Source organism: Carassius carassius, chromosome 29, assembly GCF_963082965.1.
Source record: "Carassius carassius chromosome 29, fCarCar2.1, whole genome shotgun sequence".
In the NCBI taxonomy this organism is placed as follows: domain Eukaryota; kingdom Metazoa; phylum Chordata; class Actinopteri; order Cypriniformes; family Cyprinidae; genus Carassius; species Carassius carassius.
In genome coordinates this window covers 16,462,546-16,487,948 of record NC_081783.1, presented here as the reverse complement: position 1 = coordinate 16,487,948, position 25,403 = coordinate 16,462,546, and the positions used below count along the sequence as shown (strand labels likewise).

At 37.7% G+C, this 25,403-nt stretch overlaps 2 protein-coding genes across 5 annotated transcripts; one reads left to right on the top strand and one right to left on the bottom strand.

The window, feature by feature from the left end:
- Window positions 1-343: 343 nt before the first annotated feature.
- faf2 (Fas associated factor family member 2) lies at window positions 344-8,858 on the top strand. The gene is made up of 11 exons (XM_059516064.1): window positions 344-487; window positions 1,324-1,392; window positions 1,482-1,616; window positions 1,842-1,918; window positions 2,022-2,160; window positions 2,323-2,408; window positions 2,499-2,590; window positions 2,706-2,883; window positions 3,017-3,188; window positions 7,732-7,875; window positions 8,134-8,858. The coding sequence occupies exons 1-11, from the start codon at window positions 425-427 to the stop codon at window positions 8,314-8,316; spliced, it is 1,338 nt and encodes a 445-aa protein (XP_059372047.1). The 5' UTR covers window positions 344-424; the 3' UTR covers window positions 8,317-8,858.
- A 1,292-nt stretch (window positions 8,859-10,150) lies between these two features.
- Window positions 10,151-25,075, bottom strand: rnf44 (ring finger protein 44). 4 transcript variants are annotated; one of them, XM_059516060.1, is made up of 11 exons: window positions 24,782-25,075; window positions 20,351-20,552; window positions 20,049-20,268; window positions 19,137-19,304; window positions 18,036-18,209; window positions 16,896-17,057; window positions 15,639-15,754; window positions 15,367-15,454; window positions 14,893-15,014; window positions 14,698-14,797; window positions 10,151-14,462 (listed from the first exon to the last, which is right to left on the bottom strand). In XM_059516060.1, the coding sequence occupies exons 2-11, from the start codon at window positions 20,455-20,457 to the stop codon at window positions 14,400-14,402; spliced, it is 1,320 nt and encodes a 439-aa protein (XP_059372043.1). In that variant the 5' UTR covers window positions 20,458-20,552; window positions 24,782-25,075; the 3' UTR covers window positions 10,151-14,399. The 4 variants fall into 4 exon arrangements, with proteins under 4 accessions (XP_059372043.1, XP_059372042.1, XP_059372044.1 ...); XM_059516059.1 differs by lacking the exon at window positions 24,782-25,075 and adding an exon at window positions 21,760-22,185; XM_059516061.1 differs by lacking the exon at window positions 24,782-25,075 and adding an exon at window positions 21,769-22,185.
- Between the last annotated feature and the right edge of the window lie 328 nt (window positions 25,076-25,403).

The window sequence follows — 25,403 nt, the reverse complement described above, 5'->3', positions numbered from 1 at the left end:
ATGACATAACTGCTCTCCATATATTTTCATTTTAGACGCTTCCTATATATATATATATATATATATATATATTTTTTTTTTTTTTTTACTAATAAGATAATAAATATCTTTACCCGCAAATATTTTACCCGCAATACGATTGTATAACATATACATAATCTATCTTATCAGTTGTGGTTACTAACTGCACTTAATGTTCAGTTTAAGATAACAACAGGAAGCTGTTTATTGTCTAGAATTTACATTCTAAATTAATATTTTTATTTGTAGAAACAAATGAAGGTAAAACAAGCGCCACAAAACTCCGCCGCAGCAGGCGGCGCAAAAACAAAAAATAAAGAAACGATCGTTGAATGTTGAAAGTGTTGGTCATGTCAGCACGTTTTAAACGTCATCGCGTTTTGTTAGGGCTCGGCGAGGTAAGATGGCGGCGCCAGAAGAGCAGGAATTATCTCAGGCTCAAACTGAAAAACTCCTTCAGTTTCAGGTATCAACTAGATTGTCCTGTTACCACATACTGTTTGGGTCTTTTATAAACCCAATTATAAGAAAAATAGTGTTCGCGGTATCCAGCTCAGCAGCTTTAAGTATAAATGACAGTCAGCGAGCTAACTGCCGTAAAGCTCGTTAGTTTTTACTCAACCGAAACCAGCTTTAGTTTATCTATTGAATTCACACTTAATCTGAAAAATATCCTTTTGCTCTATGCCCATATAAAGACTTTCTCCTGTATACAGGTGTTTTTTTGTTTTAGTTGAAATGGCAGCTGTCAGGTAGACAGTGAGACATTGGTTGTGTCACAAAACCTAGAAAGATGCCTGACTACACGGCAGATTTGGTCAAAGTAAAGTGCGCCTATGATGCTCAAGGTGCTCGCTAGTTAGGCCGCATTCTAGGTTTTATGTCAGCCAGATGGGGAGCGACTAGACTCTATACTAGGTTTTGAGACACACTACTAATCTGCCTCTAGTCTGGTAATACTTCAATTTTTAACTTGGTGAATTTAGGGGATTATATTTAACAAAAAAAAAAATAATTAAACTGGTTGCAACAATCATTGGAGAAGTGTACTTGTTCCTCATCTACTCTTGAGTAATATAAAATAAAATAATCTTTTGAATGATAACTGATCTTGAAAACACTCACTTAATCTAGAATTGTATAAACATATCGTCACCCAAATGTTTAATTCGTTATCAAATCTTGTCATATTTTATAAACATGTCATGCAACAGGATAGTTTTGTTTAACGTTTGACTAATAGATTTCATCACTTTTCTTTTGTGTGTAAATAACAGAATGAGATCTGTTCTTATTATTCAGGACCTGACAGGCTTGGAGTCTATGGACCAGTGTCGGCGCACATTAGAACAACACAATTGGAACATTGAGGTGGTAAACCAAATGAATGGATCCTTTCATTCTCTTGTATTAGGAACCTTATTATAATTATTGGAATTAATGAGAATATTTTTTTACAGGCCGCAGTACAAGACAGACTAAATGAGCAAGAAGGAGTTCCGAGTGTCTTCAACCCGCCGCCCGCCAGACCATTACAGGTCAACACAACAGACCACAGAGTGTATAGCTATATCGTCTCAAGGCCACAACCTAGAGTAAGAAGCTCTTTTGGTTTTTAAAACAAGAACAAGAAGAAACATTTATATCTAGATGTGGTAAATAGTAAAATGCCTAGGAAAGGTTCTGGTTTCAACCTGGTATGACATGCAGACAGTTTAGGCCTGTCCTATTAAAATAGCAGCACTATGACAAACATTGGAATGTGGTTCTCTATGAATATGAAATTAGCTGCTTATAGAAATATTTTTTCTCTTTTACAGGGATTATTAGGTTGGAGTTACTACTTGATAATGCTTCCCTTCAGGTTTACATATTATACATTTCTGGACGCATTCAGGTATTAAAGCAGTTAATCTAATATAGACTCGTAATAGTTCACACTACAGTGCTAACTAGTATTTCTATTGAAGGTTTTTTTTTTCTTCTCTCAAATTCTTCAGATTTGCCCTGAGATTCATTCGACCGGATCCAAGGGGTCGTGTCACAGATCCTGTTGGAGATGTCATGTCCTTTATTCACAGTTTTGAGGAGAAATATGGTCAATCACATCCTGTATTCTACCAGGGAACATATAGTCAGGTACGCTAATATAGAATAAAAGATGAAGTACATTTTACTCTTCATGTATTTGACCTATTTACCAGGCAGACACCTGAAGACTGAAACATCTTGCATCTTGCAATCCAAAAATGATCTTAAAATGTAGAATTTTGAATCGATTGGATTTGTATTTTCTTCTAGGCTCTGAATGACGCCAAGCAAGAACTTCGCTACTTGTTAGTTTATCTTCATGGAGATGATCACCAGGACACAGATGAGTTCTGCAGGTAGGTTTTAAGTTGGAATGTTCTCCTCTATACACATTCACATCTGGCGAGCTTCTTATCTCATAACCAGAGCTCTTGTCTATTCGTCAGAACCACATTATGTTCAGAAGAGGTGCTGACCTTCATTAACACAAGGATGCTGTTTTGGGCATGTTCCACCAGCAAGCCAGAGGGTTACAGAGGTTACTAGCTTGACATCAACTTCACTTCCCAGTCTCTGATTAATTCCTTGTGGTGTCATTGTTATCTCGCAAGATGTGGTTTGAGATGATTATCTTGTCTTTGCTGTGTGTTCAGTCTCTCAGGCTCTGCGTGAGAACAGCTATCCCTTCCTGGCTATGATCATGCTGAAGGACCGCAAAATGACAGTTGTTGGGAGACTGGAGGGGCTGATCCAGCCTGAGGATATTGTCAACCAGCTAACCTTCATCATGGAGGCAAACCAGACATATCTTATGTCTGAACGACTAGAGAGGTGAGATTTTGGTTTGCTTTCTGAAGAATGGAGACTCACCCGATGTGTGAAAGGCATTTAGTTATTACATAAAACGAAACTGTTTTATTTATATTATTTTTATTGACTAATATCTCTATCTGTCTGTCTCCAGGGAGGAGAGGAATCAGACGCAGGTACTGAGGCAGCAGCAAGATGAAGCGTACCTGGTATCCTTACGTGCAGACCAGGAAAAAGACAGAAAGAAAAGAGAAGAAGAAGAGCAGAAGCGTCAAGAGGAGGAGATGGCTCGCCAGAGCATCCTTGCTGAAGAGAGGAGACGAAGAGTGAGTGATTTGATATTATGTCATGAAAAATAAATGTAGAAATTCATTTGACAATTACCATTTCTGTCAGTCGTTTAAAGGGGTCATATGATTTTTCCTTTTTCTTTGGAGTGTTACAAGCTCTTGGTGCATAAACAAGATCTGTGAAGTTGCAAAGACTAAAGTCTCAAATCCAAAGAGATATTCTTTATAAACGTTAAGAGTCCACGCCTACCTAAAACGTCTATATCATGATGTGGGAAGATCTGCAGAACGCTGCCCATGTGTTCACGCAAAGAAAGAAGGCGTAACTTTTTTTCTTGCTGTTGCTGCTGCCACCATGTCGTGGAGTCGCTGTGTGTTTCTTTGTTAAAGCGAAACTACTTTGTTTGGCCTTCCAAAAGAGGACACAACTAGAAAAGTGTAAAGTTGTATTTACAACACTGTTCCGGAACAGTTCAACCCAAATATTCAGATGAGTGCAACACATTTTATGGAGGATAAGGACTGTTTCCTGTGAGTAGCCTACAACACTGGTGTCTGTTTCTATAAAGTGGGGCAGTTCTAACTTTTCAAGGACAGTCTGGGCATCTGACTCACAGTCTGTAAGTACGTTTACATATTTAAAGAATTTGCCACTGATGATTCAAACGTGAGTTTTGAGCAGTGTAGAGTAGCGCTTGTTGTTTGTCCGATCACAAATGCAGATAAGTTTTTATGTTTACGCAGCATGATACGCAATGTGTAAAAAGACAGTATAAGTCATTATAATCAGTCATTTTATCCCCACTGGATGCAACAAATGCCTCGATTATAATGGGTTTTTATTGTTTTTGTCTTGTCGCACCAGGACACGGCATCACATTATGGAAAGGGGAGTAGCATTTCCACTCAATGCGCTGGATAGCTGGCCAATCAGAGCACACCACGCTTTTCATACTAATGAGCTTTGTAAACATCTATGCGTTTCAGAAAGGCTGGGCATAGAGGAGAAACAATAATGTACATTGTGGAAAATGTGTTTTTGAACCTTAAACCGGATAAACTCATTTCATTACCACATACAAACAATAATATTCTTTTTAGCAATGTCATATGACCCCTTTAAAGAACATTGTGAAGAAACGGACAGGTAACATCATCAAAGACCCCTCTCACCCCGGGCACAACCTGTTTGCACATCTCCCCTCAGGCAGATGCTACAGATCTCTGTGCACTAGAACATCTAGGCATAAAAACTGTTTTTCCCCCCATGCCATCTCCAGCTTAAACAGCTAACATATGAATCATTACCTGTTCTTTAATTCATTTCTGTAAATCATTCTACATCTTGAATGATGCATGATACAGATGCATATCTCTTTATTTATACAGTTCTATATAGAGTAAAATTGCACCAATCTGTACATAAATCAATCTACTAATCCAGATTCATACACGTTATTTATTGCTAAGTCTTACTAATTTTATTTTTATTCTGTTCTTATGTCAGATGTGTATGTATGCATGTACCAGGAGCACCTTAAAAAAAAAAAAAACTAAACTCCTTGTGTGCTTGCGCACACCTGGCGAATAAGGCTAATTCTGATTCTGAGTTATGAGATATAAGTAATTCAATATTTTAAGTAACTGATCACAGTAAAATAAAATTTAAAATAAATTAAATCAACAAATATTTGACAGCAGTAAATATTATACTGTGACGAAAGTAGTTTGTAATTTCATGCTCTTGAGAGTTGCATAAACTGTCTCTAAATTAAAGGAGTCATACAACTTGGCTAAAAAGAACATTATTTGGTGTAATGAAATGTTTTTGCAGTTTAAAGTAAAAAAATACTTCACATACTGTGCATTATTGTTGTTCATCTATGCCCCGCCTTTCTGAAACGCATCGATTTTTAAAAATTTAATCGATCTGAAAAGTGAGGTATGCTCTGATTGGCCAGCTATCCAGTGTGTTGTGATTGGCCGAATACCTCAAGCATGTGACAGAAATGTTACGCTAGAGCTGGACGATTAATCGAAAAAGTAATCGAAACCAAAATTTAGAACCTCTAACCGACGTAATTTTCCCATGTCGGTTATTTTGATTATTTCCTGTTAATACTTCCCCCTTAAAAGCATGTGTAACCGCATGATTCTGCCAGTCAGTGGCATAAAAGCAAAACCGCCGGTTCAACACATACTGATGGCGCGCGAGCGGTGAGCCTTGAGTCTTCACTTAACTTTGTCAGTTGTATTTGTTTTATGGTTTGGAGGTTCAAGCGATTAGACGATTGGATGTGTATTATTACATCGAGCTACCATGTTCGCGCAGCTGCATTGTGGCACGAAAACTCATAGCTGTGAAGATCACGTGCACAGAGGAATGCAGTTGTCAGCGCTGTCCTGTGATTTATCACTAAAGTATCTTAGAATCTTAAAAATTATTATAGCATATTTTTCTACTTTTGAAGGAACTAGGCTATTTACAACCCCCAGCTTCACAATAATATAGAGACGGTATGAGTAATTCACACACGCAATCACTCGTACTGGTACTGTTTACCTTTAATCTTTATTTATCTCTTACACCGAGCAATAATATGTAAGCAATGTTATGAACGTAGATAAAATAACTGCTGATAGTGAGCTATAATCGCTCTTTCAATAGGAAAAAATATCCCACCTTTAATAGTCGATCTCAACCGTCTGGCTGAAGCCAGTCTAAAAAGACGCTCAGGACAGTGGACAGAACGCTGCTGAGTGTCGACACGAAAGTGTATCATTTTCACGTGTTATTAAGCCTTGCCACTTGCAAATGTAACCATTCAAAAGACTTTAAAGCATTCAAACACAAGATGCGGAAAAGCTGAACTGAGTAGCTGGTAACTCGCGCGCTGTGCTCGGTGTGCACACGGAGAGAGAGCCGCGTCTCACAGACAGGAACACTGAACCGAGCTCTCGTTTGCAAAGTTCTCCTTTAAGTTCCTCCTGCACCTCAACGAACAAAAACAAATCTCCGTTTAAACAAACAGAAAAGGATGTGTAAGAGCCCACTTCAGCACCGCGGTGTTCTGGTGTTCAGGCTCATGCAGAGAGAGGCGTCTCAAAACACTTGAACACCGGATTTGTCTGTTTTTGCTCTTGTACCGACAAATACATAAAAAAATATTTGAAAATATCCGTCTTGGATAGTATGTTCGAAAAAACTGTCAGTTATGTCTTAAGTTAAAGTAAACATTTGAGAAAAAAATAGTATGTGTATTATATTGGATGCATTCATTGTCTCTTAAAGTTGCATTCTGGGACGTGGCGGGCATGTTGATGAACAAATTAACAGAACGAACATACAAATTAAACACTTTCAAACAGGGCCCACTGGTACAACCTGAACCGGGGCCCCGCAAACCCCAACTACGGCCCTGTTTACAGTACAAACCTTGTAAGTGAACTATGAGGGCAAAAAAACAAAACAGAAACAAAATAATCATTCATTAATCGTAATCGAGGTAAAATGTTCAATTAATCGAGGTTTTGACTTTAGGCCATAATCGTCCAGCCCTATGTTACGCCCCTCAGATATCATTATGCTATTTGATCTTTTCTGGGCACTTTTATATAGACGGGGTTAATCTCCTCATCCATCACCAGTGTGCAGCATCCACCTGGATGAAGAGGAATAAACCACCCCCTTAAATCAAATCGAAAATTCATTTCGATCAAGCTCAGTAGGATCGATTAAGGTGTTTACATGAAGGCTTTTCAGTCCGATTGAGGCATCAATCCGATTACAAATGTATTATTTGGTTGCATGTAAATGTAGCCTGTGATGCCGTCTCCCGGCATGATGACACAAAACCAATCAAACCTATTACAAATTAGGCATTTGTTGCAACCAGTGTGGACATAATTACTGATTATAATGACTTATACTGTCATTTTACGTGTTATGTTGCAAATCGTGTCGCGTAAACATAAATCCATGGAGAAATGACAAACAAGCGCTACTTAATACACTAATTAAAACCAAACTCTTTAAATATGAAAACGTAATTAAAAACTAAGTCAGAAGCCCAGACTGTCCTTCCAAAGTTGGCAGCTTTTGTGCACAGAAGCATTGTAGTCTACTGGTTCAGGAAACATTCCTCTATAAAACGCACTGCATCTGAATATTTGGGTTGAACTGCTCTGAAACAGTGTTGTAAATAACTTAACCACTCATTCCTAGTTGTGTCCTCTTTTGGAATACCAAACAAAGTACTTTCGCTTTCAAAATGACACAGCATCTCCACAACATGGTGGCGGAGAAGTGAAAGGGGGCGTGTTTAAATATTTTATAAAGAATATCTATTTGGGTTTCAGACTTTAGTCTTTGCATCTTTAGGAATCTTATCTATGCATAAACAGGTTGAAACACTCCAAAGAGAAAGTAAAACTTAAAATTGCATCATATGACCCCTTTAAAACCTGCGGTATTTCTTTGCACATCACAACTAATTGTTCATGATGCCCGTCAGTTGACACATTTCTGTAGCTAGGACTAATCGCATTTAATGACTTTCTAATGATTGTGTAATTACAGACACTGGAAGAAGAGAAGGAGCGCAAGTCTGAGTGTCTTCCTCCTGAGCCGCCCCTGGACGACCCAGACAGTGTCAAAATAGTGTTCAAATTGCCCAACGATACCCGCGTGGAAAGGAGATTCCTCTTCAGCCAGTCATTGACGGTAAACACCCTTTATCTGCTTTCTTTTTTTTTTTCTCTTTTTTCGATTGTGCAGTTTGGAGCACCATATAATAGTATGATATCAGTGTCTGTGGTTAAAGATAAGAAAACCGGCTCAGGAGACACTCTGTTTTCAGGGTTTGAGTAAAAACAAGGCGTAGTCTTATTGTATTACATGATGCCTAATATAAAAAAAAAAATCTATTTTGAACTGAAAACCAGTGTCTAAAATGTCTCAATATCCCCACCACCCCTTTAGGTAATACACGACTTCCTGTTTTCATTGAAAGAGACCCCTGAGAAATTCCAAATAGTGACGAATTTCCCACGCCGGGTCCTGCCTTGCCTGCCGACGGAAGAGTGGCCCAATCCTCCCACTCTGATGGAGGCCGGTCTGAGCCGGTCAGAAGTCCTCTTTGTCCAGGACCTCACAGACGATTGACATTTAGCTAACCCCCTGCTCACTACTCGAGTCCCGCCTCCCCTCCAGTTTGTTGTTCTGTTTGATGGCCTGGACGAGGTGTCACTCAGATAAACCTTTTACCGAATTTAAAAAGGGAAAAAAATAAATAACCCATCCTTCCCTGCAGTGAAGTTTTGTTCCGTTAAATGAGTGCAAGGTGAACGGCCCTGTAAATAAACGACCTACATATTTAAGGACAAGCCTGGAAGCTACAGCGGAGTTATCTTTTCTTTTTTTAATGCAAATCAAAGTCGACCATATAATGTATCTCATCTAACGACCAAAAGAGAGTTGTCGGCAAAGGATACGATGGGCTGCTTGCAGTTCAGGTGAATTCAAATAAGAATACGAAAGGCCACAGCTTTTCCATGTGGCTTTGTCTACATACAGTATAGTGCAAGTCCTGCCCATAGTGTGCCATTGGTAATTCATAGATGCCTATGTTGCCCGTCGTCCATCTGATGGGTCTGGTCATGTAAAGATGTAATTTTCCAATCCTAAATTAAACATTTTAAAATGTTGTGGTTGGACTAACAATGTTTTGGTTTAAGCTTGTTCAACATTTGCATTGGAGCCTACTGCACAAACCTGAAGCCATGACAATTTTAATGTATGTGGAAATAAAATATGCTAAATAGTGACTTAAAACTTCAATTGTAAAATTGTTTAAAGTAATTGGAGAGGCAGTAACCCAAATTACATTAAGTCTGTTTGAATATGAGTTTGAACTATTAGGATGAATCTCATAAAGCTGGTCAGAAGATGGGGTCACATTTCACTTAGTCAGTAGTTTTTTTTTTTTTTTTGCACTGTGACACTATTTTCACATTTCAATGCAGAAAAAATGTACAGCATTTATATACCATGGTAGTATGTTATACTGCCTATATTCTGACTGTAATAAATCATGTCCACATTGGTTCGTTTATATTATTGTATCATAGCAATGATGAACATTGAGAATATGAATCGATGATAATGTCTCAATGCAAAGATCGGTTTAAGTAAAATTCAGAATGGGGATGCACTGATATTCTAGCTAATACAATAATATCTTTATGACCAATAAATGGCTATTTTAAATCTATAATTTTAAATATACTTTAAATGTTTTTGTATGATAGAGATAAATATAGGCCACATTATAATGTATGATAATACTGCATGAATGTTCAATTTGAAATCTGCGATCGAAAACGCACACAGAAACAAGGCCAATGAATTAGAATGCTTCTTTTGGTAATGCTCCACAGAGCCATGTGTGTGATCTGAAACGGTTTACTGCACATTTCGAAGCGACTTTAGTAAAGTTACAAAATAATTTCCAAGAAAAGAAATTATGGCTGTCCTAGATCATACTAAAACAATGTATATTTTCCTCCTAAAACAAATTTAACAACAAAAGAGGCTGATACTGACCTATAACTGATATTGTGGCAATATATACATTTTTGTGGAGTAATGTTTTATACAAAACATATTATAGAACTTGCTCAGAGTAGCTGCGAGTGACAGAAATAAAGTGCAAAACCTAAAAAATAATAATAAATTCAGACAAAAATTCAGTAAAACAATTCTAAAATATGTAGTGTGTGCCATTGAAAAGACAGCCTTGTTTACATCCACATTAAATTCAACATACGCCATCTAATCTGATTAAGGTTTATTGCTTTTGATTAAATGCGGAAAAAATAACCTGAACAATCTTTATGAGATTCACCTCTTTTGAGAGACAGAAACCTTCAGACAAGTAACTGAACCGCAACACATCTGTATTGCTCAATACGTTTAAAGCAGTGATTACTTTAGTCAGTTTAGTATGAGTATACATCACACATTTATTAGTGAACAACCCTCTCCAATTAGCCACAATTAAAAAAAAATATGATTGCACTACTCAGTAAAGCAGAACTAGCAACTTTCATTTAAAAAAAGTACAAATCTTAAAAATTTCAATCAGTATACAGATGTATTTATAATACACTATAACTAGTTATATGTTAAATGCTACAAACAATGATTCCAATGGAATGAAAAAAAAATTATAGCGTTAAGAACCATTTCCTATATATAATATATATTAGCTTTTTTTATTTCATTTTTTTTATTGTTTTTTTTTTTTCCTTTTTCTTTTTTTCAAATACAAACATGGCAAAAATGAGGTAACTGTAAATGTGCAAGTACCAAAGCAAAATATCTTCCTAATACAGAACACATGCCCCTGGCCCTGTTGTTGGCTGGGTAGTCTGGAGTTCAGGCAATGACTGACCCCTGAGGGCCAGGAGGAGAATAGAACAGTAAACAATCCACTATCCCACCACAGCAAGAAATCATTGGTAAACAATCAGTGGCGTCTATGGAGCAATCAACAAATCACAAATCCTAAAGTATTTAGCTGCTTATTGGAACACAATTTTCCACCACACAAGCTGTGAGATTATTTATTAGTTGAATCACAGAAAGACTACAAGATTCTATTTATCATTATAACTCTTAGGTTTTTTTTTTCTTTCTTTTAGTAATTCAATACAGGTAACACTGAGGTTTTCAAGGAATCTTGGTTATTGTGAAAAATTCCTTTATAAATCTAAATAAGGATATATTAGAAATAACCCACAGCCGGTTACCCCAAGCAAAAGTGCTTGCGTGTATATCAACAACTTATTTTTAAACCATACCAGTTACAGATGCTCAGGGTAGAGAGAACCGTACAACAGGTACATATATTTCTGACCGTTTTGGTGAATGAGTGATAACGCCGTGTTTTTTAACCCCCACAAAACCTCCTACTACTTCGATTTAAGGCAGATGTATTGAATCTGATCACTCAGGCAGTAAAATAATAGTATCCTTAACGGTCTACCAGCACATACAAGTAAAGCTAAATAGTTATCTTTTTTTTTCCCTGTTTGTTTTCTTAATTGAAACCCCTGTTGATAATGTTATTAACTGTTTCTGACCACCGTGAGGGTACTATTAGCATTGCATGCTGTATGAATAGAGACCCATAACAAACTATTGCATTCTCTTATGTGAATGTAGCATTACACCTAAATATAGAATGAATATCTAGCACCTTTTAACTATATGGCTTTCCATTTTCTAGATTCCAGGCAAGTGTGTCAGTAACTGAGGCAACAATAGAAGCACAAATGGGGTGAGGAGCCTATCAAATCACCTTTTCCACTTCAAAAAGCCACTGTCTTCCCACTGGCATCAAGCTTAACGTGTTATTTTAAACATCCTATATTATTAGTCTTTAAAGTTTTTTCTTCTGCAAGTACAAGCACAATAAAATCTTGTAGTCATTCGGTTCTATTACAAATGTGTGCAGTACAGTGCATGGCAGTTATCAGCTGAGCAGAAAGTCCCCTACACCCAGAACCCAAAGCCAACTAGATCTACCTAAAAACCAGTGGGGACCTGGTTAGACATGCATGCATATTGTGCACAATTAAATACTTGCCCACCCCTGCCTAGATATCTTTCACTGAAAATACAGATTTGATTTTTTGACTTTTTTTTTCTCATTTTTTTAAATCCTTAAATCATGCAAACAATGTAAGAATAGTCTTGGAAGTGGTCTAGGTAGGACAGTGTGCACCGTGGCACGTTTTTCAATGGGATTACAACCTTTATGTGTGGTTCAAGAACACGGAAAAACGCAACGGCTGGAAAACAGGTTCGAGTAACATACGCTAATGATCAGCTGCAGTGACAAAAAGCCTATTCTCACGTGATACATGTCACTTCATCTTTTTTTTTTTTTTTCTTTGCATGCCGGTCTTATAATGGAATAATATTCACCACTATTTATAAAAGGAATATTAGTTTAGTTGATTACATTTAAATATGCATGGCCTGAGGAAAACAACCCCAAATACCCAAATATATCTCCATGGCGTCAATCCCATTTGAAATGGACTGTTTTCCTTTATTTTTCAATTACAGAGAGGCCCTGAGTGATTTTTTTTCCCCGTTATACTCAAAATATATGCCAGTGAACAGATATGTATACATAGATTACTTATCAAAAGTGTGGATTAAATTCATTACAATGGCTTTTTTTTTTTAAACCTGGCACGCAAACACAAGATACTCACATTCTCTTAAGAGAGTCCCTTTACCCGAAAAAGCCAGTGTGTCTATTGAGTTACAATGACTATTCAGTGGACAAACGACTCATGAATATATATATATATTTAAAAGTCCTATAATTAAAGTACTTAGGGAACCAAAAAAAAAAAAAAAAAACCTAATATTTCATAGTTTTCCCCCGAACAACGTTCAGGTTTGTTTTTGGAATCGAGTGAACCACGAGTTAAGCATTTTACAGTGCATTTTTTTCTTTAAACGACCCTAACGCTCCATCTCTGCCGTTTCGAATCCTATCCGGGGTCTTCATGGAACGACTACAGTCAACTGGCACTCAGGAGAGGGCGTAACTAGAAATACAGAGGGTTTCAACATTCTTTTGTCTTAAAAACAAGACGATAATTTGCAACCTTTCACACCAAGGCTATGCATACGATGTTTTTTTTTTGTTTGTTTGTTTTTTTCATATCACTTTACACTGTGAACACGGCCTGAGACCTGACAACCAGAGGCAAACTAAAACGTGCTAAAGATGTTTTAGCATTCCAACCGAATCCTTCAAAAACTCTCACGAAAGAAGAAATAAATAACACCACTTACAAAAAAAAAAAAAAAACGCATACTTTTAAAAGAGGAACTGACAAAGGATGTCTGAAGATTAATAACAGGTTTGTGCTTGTCAAGGTCTTGAGAAGGCAGAGCTAAAAAATCTCGTAGAGTATATTGATTATTTGGCTCACGAATGAGGAAAAACAAAAAGCCTAGTCCTCCAAAATCAGGTCAAACGTTGCGTTCACTTCACACACTCATTGCACGTATTGCTTTCCGCAAAGTGTTCCATCATTTCCCCAAAAGTCATTCTGGACAGGCGAATGCGAGCTCCTTGGCCTCCGGACATGAGAATGGCAAGACGGAGGCCATCTGACGTTCCTCTTGTGAAATGCTGAAATGCGGTGGATCTCGTAAATTCAAATATTGCTAGTCTAAAAGAACAGTCCGCGCGAGGCCCGTGAGTTGTTCTCCTGGATCTAGCTGAGTGTGAGGGAGCGGAGTCCAGAATCGATGGGGGTTGTGCAGTGCAGCCAAGGTGGGAGCTGACAGAGGCAGTGTGCTGTCCTCGTCCCTGTGTTCTCATGGGCCAGTCCGACTGGCCTCACCAGCAAACAGCAAAAGCGAAAAAACACCACAGTTTCTTTAATGTCTCTACGACTGTGGTGAAAGCCCAGCGGTTTTCCCAATAGATTCACGGCTGTCCTTTCGCAGTCCTTTTTGTCTAAGTTTCCCTCTTTAACCTCAGGCCTTCAAACTCTGAACCACTGAAAGTCACTTCTTCACAACAGCATTCGCAGATAAAAGAGAATCGGGATTAAGATATTCAAATGATCAATACATTATTGCAAAACATAGATTATTAACAAGTCCCTCAGCCCGTCACTTATACAGACATGCATCTATGATGATCGTTCCCCGCTGGAGCGGCCGCATCCTACAGACTCGTCTGATTGCACAGTAAAGCAAAAAAACACCATCATCCAGGCCCACTCCCCCAGTCCCTTATGACGCTAAAGCACGATTTTAATAATCTGTGATCAAACAACTAGAGAATATTCAATTGTGTAAACGAATATGCCAACACAACACGTATTACAGGTTATCTTTGGAATCTGCGAAACAAGGGCAGGGAAATGCAAAAAGAAAGATGAAAAGAACTCCACCCCCAAAAAAAGGTCACAATTCCAGAACTCTGAAGTGGCTATACGCGGCAGTAGCTTTCGTGAAACTCGCACAATGACGAACAGCAGAGGTCAAACAGGTTTCGTACAAATTTCAAGATTGCTTATTGTAGAGGTGGGGTTGGGATCGGGGTTGGGGGGTAGATTTGCGTTTGGCTGGAGATCAGGTGTCCCCACTCACAGAACACGCTCAAGGATTTGTGCTGTTTTCCAGTGAAGGACAAAAACCTGAACTCATTCCACTTCGCGGTGAACTTCAGATGCGTCGGCTCGACAGATTGGACAGGTGCGATTGGTCTGCAAGACATGTTACGGATTAATTTCTACAATATCCTTGTTAGCTATTGGCTTGTATTGCTGGCTATAGCTACAAATATTTCTTTTAAATCAAAATGTTCAAAAATCTTGCTGATCTCATACTTTTAACAAGTCTACATAAACATTTTTAAAACCTGTAGCGGTCAAACACTGATATTAACAGGGTTTCACCTTTAGTTATTGCAGATTTTGTGCATTAAAACAACATACTTACCTTTAACCACTTGTCCACACATTTTGCATGAAATTCGTGGTTGCAGGGTAAGACTCGAAGTAGCTGCCTCGACTCAAAATCACAAAAGCATACAACACACCTGTAAGAAAATTAAATACAATGCATCATCAACACCAAGTCACAATCAAACCTTCAAGATTATATAACCGAGAGCACAAAGAACAGAGCACTTACAGAGTCTGTTCAGATTGGTGGTTTTCTAAATTGAACCTGTAGGACGGAAGTTGCTCTATATCAGCTTTCGTTAGTCCTCGAGGTTTCGCTTCTCCGAGTCTCTCGGCAAGGTTTAATAACGCCTGAAAGAAAAATCACAGGTGTTCAAAACTCTTCACAAGATAATGACATTATCTCAGTTCCAAAATTAGCTTTAATTCTATAAAGTAACTTGCTAATTCTATAAAGCTAACCTTTTTCAACTTTGTTGCATCACTGCACATGCCCACAGAGTCATTCTTATTGAAAACAAATGACTTTTACTTGCAAATATGGGTGTATAAACGTTAGACATAAGCTAGCTACAGACAGTAGACGCTGGTGCAGCAGTTCACTTGGTTTTAGAACAGACTTTGTGTGAAAACCATCAGAGGCTTATTTTGGACAAGTCAGGTTATAACTCCATCACCCACCCTGGGAAGGTTTTCTATTTACCTCATAGTTTTCCATCTCCACATCATCTACATCCAAGTCCAGACTGATAGCAGGACCAACAGCAGTTGGAGGCACAGGAAGCATCGAGCTGTTTTCAGGTCACAAACACATACATCATTAACATACACACCTTTTTTGTTACTATGGTAGAAAAAAAGATCACAAAGGCTTTATTAAATCATAACAGTTCAATGTGCATTAGTAGAAAATTAAACATTCACAAAAGCAAAACGCATGTGATTTGTAATATAAAGAATAGAAGAGACTCTCACAGGAAGTATGGTAAGAAGCCAGGGTAGTAGGGTGGTGGAGGGGGTGGGGGAGGCAGAGGCTGCTGTAATCGATACCTCTGTCCAGTTATACGCCTCGGCAGCATGTGCGGATATGGCTAAGGAAACAGATGACAACACATGAGGAAAACTTTTTGAATTATTATTATTCATTCAGCAAATCTCATCCAAAGCTACTTTTGGCAGGATTTCTACTACATCAACAATCCTCCTGGAGCAACCTCATGCTAAAGATGAAGTGTGCGAAATACACTCCCTTAGTCCTGTTTACTATGCAAATTGGACTAGAAATAAGCCACCTGTGGACTGATTGCCTGAAAAAGAGTAAAACTGCGGCTATTTGGCAATTGATTAATATTATCCAATAGGGTGATCATACATCTAGGATTTCTAATTTGCCTAAAACGTCTGGATTTTGCCTTTGGTTTCATACTTGACTTAAAGTAGTTTGACCAATAGCATGCAGGCATTGAACATGACCAACCAATCATGGCATATATACACACACACATATACATATATATATATATATATATACACATATAATACTATGAGCACTGTAAAGAGCATTTCAGTCAGAAAACAAAGCCAAAACCAGGCCAATTTAGAAGAAAAAGGACAATTAAGATGTATTATCCTTCAATTTAAATAACATCAATAGAAAGGCAAAGTAGGTTGATTCCAGATGGTTCCTTCTACCTTTTACTCATCTATAATAAGACCAAGAACACACACATACATAAATGGGGCCAACTTTGCATTCATGTTGACCAAACTAGGCAAAGTCTCTCAACCTGTTCTGACTCAGGTTGTGCTGTATATGCTGCCCATATCTGAATGGACAAACAGTTTTTGATAAAAATGGCCCATTTCCCATAGGCTTTTTCTTGTTATTTGACAATGCTTTGTCAAGCCAAAATCCTAAAAAATGTAAAATAAATTAGAAAAAAATCTAATAATAATAATTACTATTCACCATTATTTGACACTAGTAATACTGCCGCAAACTTTAACTTTGCTTTCTGGAATTTGAACCTATTTTTGTCAAGCCAAAGCAGACCTATAACCACTATTCAACACCAGTAAACCTCCATTGTTCTCTATATTAAGTGCATATTTTTTCCTTAATGTCATTACCTGTTTATGCAAATGCTGTTCATTTTAATCAGTATACAATTTTTTTACTTGATTACAATGATTTATATGCTTTGTTGACATTTAAAAGCAAAGACATCTCACCACTCCGTAGGGTAGCTCTTGATGGAGGGGCTCCTGGGGGAGGTACTGGAGGGGGACAGAGGGGGTCATTGCTGGTGGATGGTGGGCTGGAGGATAAGAGAATGTTCCTAACGGATGCTGGTCTCCTCGCAGATCCACTTCGTTCTCCACCCTCTGCAGAGGCTGAAAATTTGTATAAAAGTCATATCTCTAGCATATGATTACAACTATTAATACCATAAAATCATGTGCTATTTTAGAAAGAATTAATTTTGTCGCAGCAGTATTATCACAGTTTTTTATATATTTATTATTATTACGATAACAATCAGTTGTGGGGACTAATCTGTTACTCAGTTGTTTTCTCTAGATTGTAAAGGATTGCTTTACTAATAACACTGTCTGAACAGTAATTAAATTAATGTAGTGTACAACACTCAACACTGAGAATAACTGGCTCATCCAATCAAATAAATGCATGTATTGTTTTGATTCTTGTTTTTAAATAATATTACATAAAGTGAAAATTATTAAGAAAAAGCTTATTTTTGGTTTGCTTCTGTCAGGTTAGAAACTCATCTTCTTATTATTAAGAGTGAAGAATCAGAACTCAAGTGAATTTATTGTTTTATTATATAAAAGAACAGCACTACTACTAAATAACTGTTTTTATGTTCAATTACCACCAAAATAAATTTTTATTTTATTAAAGGCACTATGACTACTTTACAGTTATTGTGTGGAATTTCCTGTAAAAATAATGTTATCCCTTTTACAGCTTAATATAAAATTACTCATACAAAGACGATTTTGTGGTCAAAAAGAGCACACCTAGCTTTTCAGACTGATGAGCCTTATAAAAATCGACACGTTTCAGAAGGTGGGGCATAGAGAAGAAACAATAATGTGCATTATATGGAAAATAATGTGTTTTTAAACCACATAAACGCATTGCATTACACCAAATACACAAAATAATGTTCTTTTTAGCAGCATCATATGACCCCTTTAAATAGCGAAAACGTGGAAGTGTTATGCAGCTTCTAAATTCTTCCCTGTTTGGATCCTATGCACTAAATGGTGCTAAGCTAAACACTAGCATAGTGGTGCCGCGTGCTACAGCGATTGAGTGCATGTGCATATATTACGATCAGCACTCACCATGCGCGGGTGCTGGGGCTGTATGGGGACAAACTGGTTGAGTGGAGGCAGATGAGGAGGCTGGTGGGGTGGCACTGGTGGACTGGGGTGCAGGATAAAATGCTCACTGGAGATCAATGGTGGAAATGCCTGATAGGACACAGGCAGGTGCTGCATGGTGCAGGCCTGAATGAGCTGCAGACAAACAGAGAGAAAGAGAAATAGCAGACAACAAAGTGTCACTAACACACAAGACACACACTTATGAAGAAAGTTCTTGAGTATTTGAATACGGAATGGCTGTTCAGTTTAAGAAATGACTGGCAATACTGGGAAAGCATACTCTGGAGTAAAGCACATCTAACGTTCACACTATTCTGCACTATTTAGGAATCTGATAAACCATTTCAAAATCATGGGGAAAACTTTGGGGGGAAAAAAGGAATATATCTGTTCTTTTAATGTTTTTTTTGTGTGCGTGTAAAAGATTTATGTAATATAGTTATAATAAAAGCAATAATAATCAAAATAATATTATATACTGTATATATAACTATATACATTTATACTGCTTCATTATTAAGCATATATAGTGCAAAGATGACTGAAAATACATATAGCCCTATCATATAGCCCTGCACAAGACACTTTGAACTGTACATGACTGTGGCCACAAGAAATACAGGTGAGTATGTTGACACAAACGCAATGACTTGAGCAGATGGTACAATTAGCAGAAAGTACACCTTTGCTATCCATGTCAAATATAAAACACCCCAGACAATTGCAGTGGCAATAAAAAAAAAATTAAGTGGGGGTTGCACATTGCCCCTTAAAAGTTGCATCATAAAAAGCTCATTACATATTCTAGAGACATAGGAACAGCCTACATGAAAATCAAAAAGTGAAATGTGGCTGTTTACCAATGCCTAATGTGTAAGCGTGAGAGGGACATACAGAACAACACTCATAACTGAGTGTCTTTGGCTAAGAGGACAGGTGGGCTTAATGGCTGCCTGGGACACACATACATCGGCTAAAGTAAAGCTGGAGCGATGGGACATGTTAGGTGTGCTCTACACAAACTTCACTGAGATTCCAGCTCTTCCTTTTCAAACTCACTGGAGGAGGAAGGCAGCAGAGCAGAGAGAGCTGTCCACTGAACATTACCGAGCATGCTGGGAGCTGCTGAGCATTGCAGGCTGGGATAGGTTGCCCGGTGTGGATGGGAAAACCATGGGTCGTCACCGTGGTAACTGTGTAAGATATCGGAACGGATCCTTGATGCATCTTGAAGGACAACACAAAAAGTTCAGGTTATTTTTAGAAAACATTAAAAAAAATGCTATTCATAATTACAATCTACACACAGCACTTTCACATCAAGCTCGAGTAATACAATTATTGTCTATATGCTAGTGGTCTCAAACTACCAACTTCTACTTAAATTTGGTTCGTGAATCAACTTTCATGCTATGCATCTTGATTTAGGGTCCGGCCCCACAGTTATATATATATATATATATATATATATCTATTTATTAAAGGCCTGAAACACAAATATAAAAGCCCAGTTGCCTAACAATAAAAAAAAATCTATCAAAAAGTTTGATTTGATAGTTTTAATACATTTATACCTTATAAGAAAAATAATAAAAAATGTTAAGTGTTTATACATTTAAATTATTAAAGTTTGTACATTTATTTTATACATATTAAAGGACTGAAATGCAAATATGAATGGCCAATGGCCTAAGTAACAACAACAAAATGGTAAAAAAAAAAAAAAAAATTCTAAATTTATATTTACATTGATTTTATTTTATTACAAATGTATTATATTCATTCAAGGCCTGAAATTAAAATGTAAATGCCCACCTGTAGCCTAAAAACAGCACAAAAAAATATTGTATTGTTATTTTAGTTTATACCAATATTACTTTTTTTATTTTTTATATACTTCTTAAATATAGTGAACATCAAATAGTGAACATAAACCCCTGGTCTAAATGAAAGACTGTTGAACATGAATACCTGTTCGTGAAGATCCACCATGATGGAGCTCTGTTGGGGGGGTTGTGTGGCAGTATGCAGCATGCGTGAAGGTGCACTGGTGTGGCTATATTGCCTGGACTCATCTAAAGGAATCTGCTGATGCTGGGAGAAGACAGGGTGGTGAAAGTTCTCATCCTGATGTAGGGAAGTGTGCACAGCAGGTCTATCTCGCTGTCCCCACTGACGTCGTACTGGAGGACTAGGACATTAACACACAGAGATCGTAAGTACATGCTTGGCATATGATTTTAATGAACTTAGAATGATAACGGCCACCTCACCTTCTCCTGAGGTGCAGAGGCGTGATGCAAGGCTCCCCGACGACCCTCCTCTGGTTTAAGGGGGCTGTTGATGGGCGCCTACTCACTGCTACTTCCCATGGTCGCATTTGTGACGTCGTACGAACGAGTCACACCTGCCTGGGGTGGGGGGACTAGAAGTGCAAGAGGCACTTGTGTCTAACAGCCTCAGATTGTCAGAACTCTGTTTGAAACACAAGAAACATGGGTTTTGGGAATTGAATGAAGATTTTGAGAAAATCAGCAGAACCTTTTGTAGTCGCTACATGTGCATTTCAACTTATGTTAGATTAACTTAATATTACCAAAGTTCTGTCATTATTTACTCAACCTCTCATTTTTTTCAATGCTTTTTCCTAATACATTGCCTGTACATAGTACCCATGTCTGTCAAGTTCCACAAAGAACATTAAAGTAGCCCTCATAACTACAGACAGTTTTAAATTAGGAAAAAGCTTAACGTTTCATTTAATATTACAAAAAAATAAACCTTTGTATCTTCCATATTTAAATTCTAATATAGCACTTTCAAATAGGTTACACATCACTTAGCATTGACAATCACGGGCTTTCAAAACACGAGACAAATTAGTCTACACTTTTGGTTTAACGTGCAGGAGGAATATATATATATATCGTGCTACACATGACAAATGTAGGCTACAGTGCCATGTGTAATATATATATATATATATATATATATATATATATATACCACCAAATCTTCATATACTGGAAGCGTAAACCGTGTTTAATGGAAATACTGGGCTGATTTGCCACAAAGAGGGGGAGCTGTAACTTCAACAACAAAAGCGTGCAGGACCATGTGCTCCCACACAGACAAAGCAATAACAAAGGAGCGCCAGCAAACATCTCCTGCCTCACTTTATCAAAAATAACCACTCGAGAGGGCTTGTGGGTACGATTTAAACATTATTCATGTTTCAAATATGGACAGTGCACATTTCCCATGAATAAAACACTTATGAGGGTCACCGTGGCCCAGCAGTGGATATCAACAATAGCACAAAGAAGTCGCAAGGCCGAAGTTTTACAGGAACTCGCGCAAACATCCGCATTTGCCCTCGTGCTCTTTAAACAGGTTCTCAATGCTACACGGAGGTTGTATTGCATTAAAATGACTAAACAAATCGCATACACTTTCCAAGCCATTAGCTGCTATCGCTAGCATACAGACCGAGCAGATGAAGCCCCAAACAGGAAATGCAGGGATGCACCCCTGACAAAAGAAACACGGTTTAGCTTTAACGCCGAATTAAGACAGTCTGCACGTCATGCATGCAAACGTACGAATACATAGTTTTCTCGTTTTTATTTTACGGGTAATGTGACATCGTTGTGTCCAATAAGGAAAGTATGATCGCACTAACCGAGCTTACTTGTCTTCAATGGCGCTCGAGTTTCCGACTCGTCCACGCGCTGCTTTAAGGCGACTAAAACGATGCAGGATGTCTCGTTTGGTGATTTCACGGACTAATCCAGAAGAAATCGTCCAGGAAAACTAACAGACGGTCATGGTTAACACGGCGTTATCGGCCGTTTCCTAGTTCTAGTCTACGAGTTTGTTGTTGTTGTTGAACAGGCGATGATCTTCAGCATAGAAAGAAAAAAATGCATATTCCTCTACTGCCTAACATCGGATAACTTTGCTCCAACAAACTTGTTTTAGCGTGCACTTGTTCTTTCCTTTAATGTCACGTCCGATGCATTCAGACTGGGTTAGATCTGTGACATGGGTGCAGTTCAGTATTGTTGTATGCCTGCCTGTAGTCACGCCTACTTCCTCTTAAAGCGACCACGCAAGAGACAGAGACAGCCAGTCACTTTTTAGATGCTGATGTTTCGTCGAATCGCTCCAAGCTGATCCCAATTTACAAAGGATGTTTTCGCACTTCCTCTTTACTAAAAACAAACAACGACCCCTTTAAGTGGTCCAAAAAGTGAATTGAATCAAAAGGTACCTAAGTTCTCGCATTCACACTCGTTTTGGTTAACTTCAGATGCAGTCCATTAACTATTTACATTGTGTTTCAAGAAAAACAACCAAACTTAAACAATTACTGTAATATAATAATTAAAATGATTATTACAGAAAATAATTAATTAGTTATGTTTAACAATGCTTTAGAAATGAAAATGCTCAGGCCAGAGGTTCATGTTACTGCTATATATATATATATATGTGTGTGTGTGTGTGTGTGTAACGAGTGGATTTATGGATCTTTCACATCAAAATATATTACAAATAGTTTTATTTTCTGTAACTTGAATAAAATTATTGAAATGAAACAATATGATAATATATATATATATATAGAGAGAGAGAGAGGCAAATTTCAGCAAATTCAGTCATTATAATTTAACATTAGACTGCAATTATGTCATAGTTTAGTAACTTTCATGCAAATGTGAAGACAGGAGTGTTTTTTTTGTCATGGCTTAAATTCAAATATGTGTCAAAATCCATGCAAATCACTAGATCGCAAAAAAAAAAAAAAAAAAACAAGTGTGCAAACACTATAAAACTGTTCATTAATAGGTTTTTCCCCAAAAGGTTTTTGCAATCCAACAGATGGAGTCAGATGATTCTTGTTGTGCGGAAGTCTAAACATGAAACATAAGCATAGCAGACAGAGCATGTCATTAGTGATGATTTATTAAGCCACTGACAATCATTTTGAGGTTGCATGGGTAGTCCCAGATAAAGTGGATGTTGTTTGTCAAAAGGGATAGGCCTATGTTGTAGTTATCAAACAAGGGTGATGCAATAGTCATGTTTATATTATAATTCAGCAAGACAGCATCTAATTATTTCATTCCTTTAGCACAACATAATCCACAAGGTAAATATAATCTTAAATCAGTTCTAACTAATTTGAAAAAAAAAAAAACAGAGCAAAACTTCATAAGAACAAATAAATACAAACAATTAATTGCAAGTGGAAGTCTGTTCCTCCACTTCCTGAACATCTGATTATAGTATAGTATAGTTTAGTATAGAATAGTAAAGTTTTACAGAATTGTTAAGAGTAAAACACTAAACCACTGCAATATGCAAACGACTATAGGCTATATGTGACCCGGACCACAAAACCAGTCATAAGGATAATAAAACTATTTAAAAACCTGGAAACTGAAGGTGCAAAAAAATCTAAATGGAGAAAATCACATTTAAACTGTCTAAATTAAGTCATTAGCAATGCATATTACTAAACAAAAATGAAAAACATGATCTTCATTTAATATCCTAATGATTTTTGGCATAAAAGAACAATCAATCCTTTTGACCCATGCAATGTATTTTTGGTTATTGCTACAAATATACCCATGCTATACATAAGACTGCTTTTGTGGTCCAGGGTCACATATTATACACAATTTATGTTGCAAATAATGTGCAAGGTAAATTTTTCATCATCCTACAACAAAGTTTAACATTTCTTTAAAAAATATATATATTTTACAGTATGAGAATGGTGATAATGATTAGAAAATAAAATCGAAGAGTAATCAGAGTGAAATGTGTCTCAGCTGTTCTTGCGATTTTATGCATGATATAACGTGTCACTGCAAAGCATTGCTTTAAATTGTGGCATAATAACAATTGTATTTATTATTATTATTTGTGGGTTTGTTGTTGTTATTATGGACTAAATGAAAAGCAGGAAAGAACATCAAGTTGGGGAGCATACTGTGTTCTCTAACATTTCTCATCCGCCACTGTCTCTCCATCAGAGACAGTGTGACACAGCCCAGTCTGTTACATAAGCCTTGCGCCAAATGGCGAGCCGGCGGACAGAAACGAATACAAGCGTCTTTACTTGAGGGGCGGTCAAAGTAACATCTCTATTCCATGCACTTTCTAGTTCGTGATCTGACATCTTTAAAAACAAGGATTTGATTTGACCTAGAATATTGCATCATACAACGCATGAAGCGGACTGTATAAGAACTAGCAAGGCCAAGTGTAGCTGTTATTTTTCTTTACAATAATCTGAGTTTAATGCGCATAGGTCAGAATGATTTTTGCAGAATTTTAAAAGGGCCTCTCGACTGGCTTCACTGCAGAGAAATAAAACACCGCAATGTAACCTTCCTTGCTGCTGTTTAACACACAAATAAATCAGATTCTAGCGTAACCTGCGCTGCGCGTGCACACGATCACGCACGTCTGAAGCAAGCGCGAGACTGACAAACCCGCGTCCCATCCATCCATGCACATCCAATCCAATGTAAACATTACAGAGTTACAGCAACAAAACAAGGAGGGGCTCGAGGCTTTAGGGGGACAGCGCATAAAAACACGCCGATTGCTCTGTGCGATGCATTCAAGACCGTGAAAACCCACGGAAATCCACGCCATCAATACGAAGATGCAAGCGCGTGCGTTACCTGATTGTTAATTTGTGAGCATCTCAGTCGCGGACATTTCTCCCTATAATCCTGCACATCTCTCCCATACTCGGTGCGGCATGATCCTCAGCTGTTCCTGCTAATGGAACATTCCGTGGATTTCACCACTGAATTGGGGAAAAGGTACAAACTGGAGCTCGCGCGAGGAATAAAGGCGGAATATGGCATTACTCTTCGCATCTCGCGCAAAACAACCACTCTCTGAATGCATTAGACTTCGGAGAAATCACTGCACTCGTTTGAACCCAGCATCATCCTCCGCCTATTTGCGTGCTTTCGTGACATACCCCTATGAGGGGCATTTAGAGGCCGCTGACTTATGGCAAGCCGTTTGAACATCATTCCGTAGAAATAACTATGATACTTTTGTGTGCTGCTTTATAGAAACTTGTTTTCACTGGATGGGATGGGAGGGGGAGGGGGTGCTGCTGCTGCTGCTGCTGCTGCTGCAACATAACAAAGAAAGAAAACTGCAAGATATAAATGTGCAATTGTGAGATAAAAAGTCGCAATTATCTTTTTATTTTAAAGGCCATGTTGGGGGAAAAATAATCACAAGATGTAACCAAGTCTATGAGAAAAAGTCAGAATCTCGAGATAT

Bases quoted from the DNA above. Each gene is read 5' to 3' on its own strand.
- faf2 (XM_059516064.1), top strand. From the start codon at position 425: ATGGCGGCGCCAGAAGAGCAGGAATTATCTCAGGCTCAAACTGAAAAA. The intron at 2,591-2,705 runs GTTACTAGCTTG...CTGTGTGTTCAG, and splicing joins CAAGCCAGAGGGTTACAGAG to TCTCTCAGGCTCTGCGTGAG. The intron at 7,876-8,133 runs GTAAACACCCTT...CCACCCCTTTAG, and splicing joins TCTTCAGCCAGTCATTGACG to GTAATACACGACTTCCTGTT.
- rnf44 (XM_059516060.1), bottom strand. From the start codon at position 20,457: ATGCGACCATGGGAAGTAGCAGTGAGTAGGCGCCCATCAACAGCCCCC. The intron at 19,305-20,048 runs GTATTCATGTTC...TTGTCCTTCAAG, and splicing joins TGGTGGATCTTCACGAACAG to ATGCATCAAGGATCCGTTCC. The intron at 18,210-19,136 runs GTGAGTTTGAAA...GTTTGTCTGCAG, and splicing joins TCTGCTGCCTTCCTCCTCCA to CTCATTCAGGCCTGCACCAT.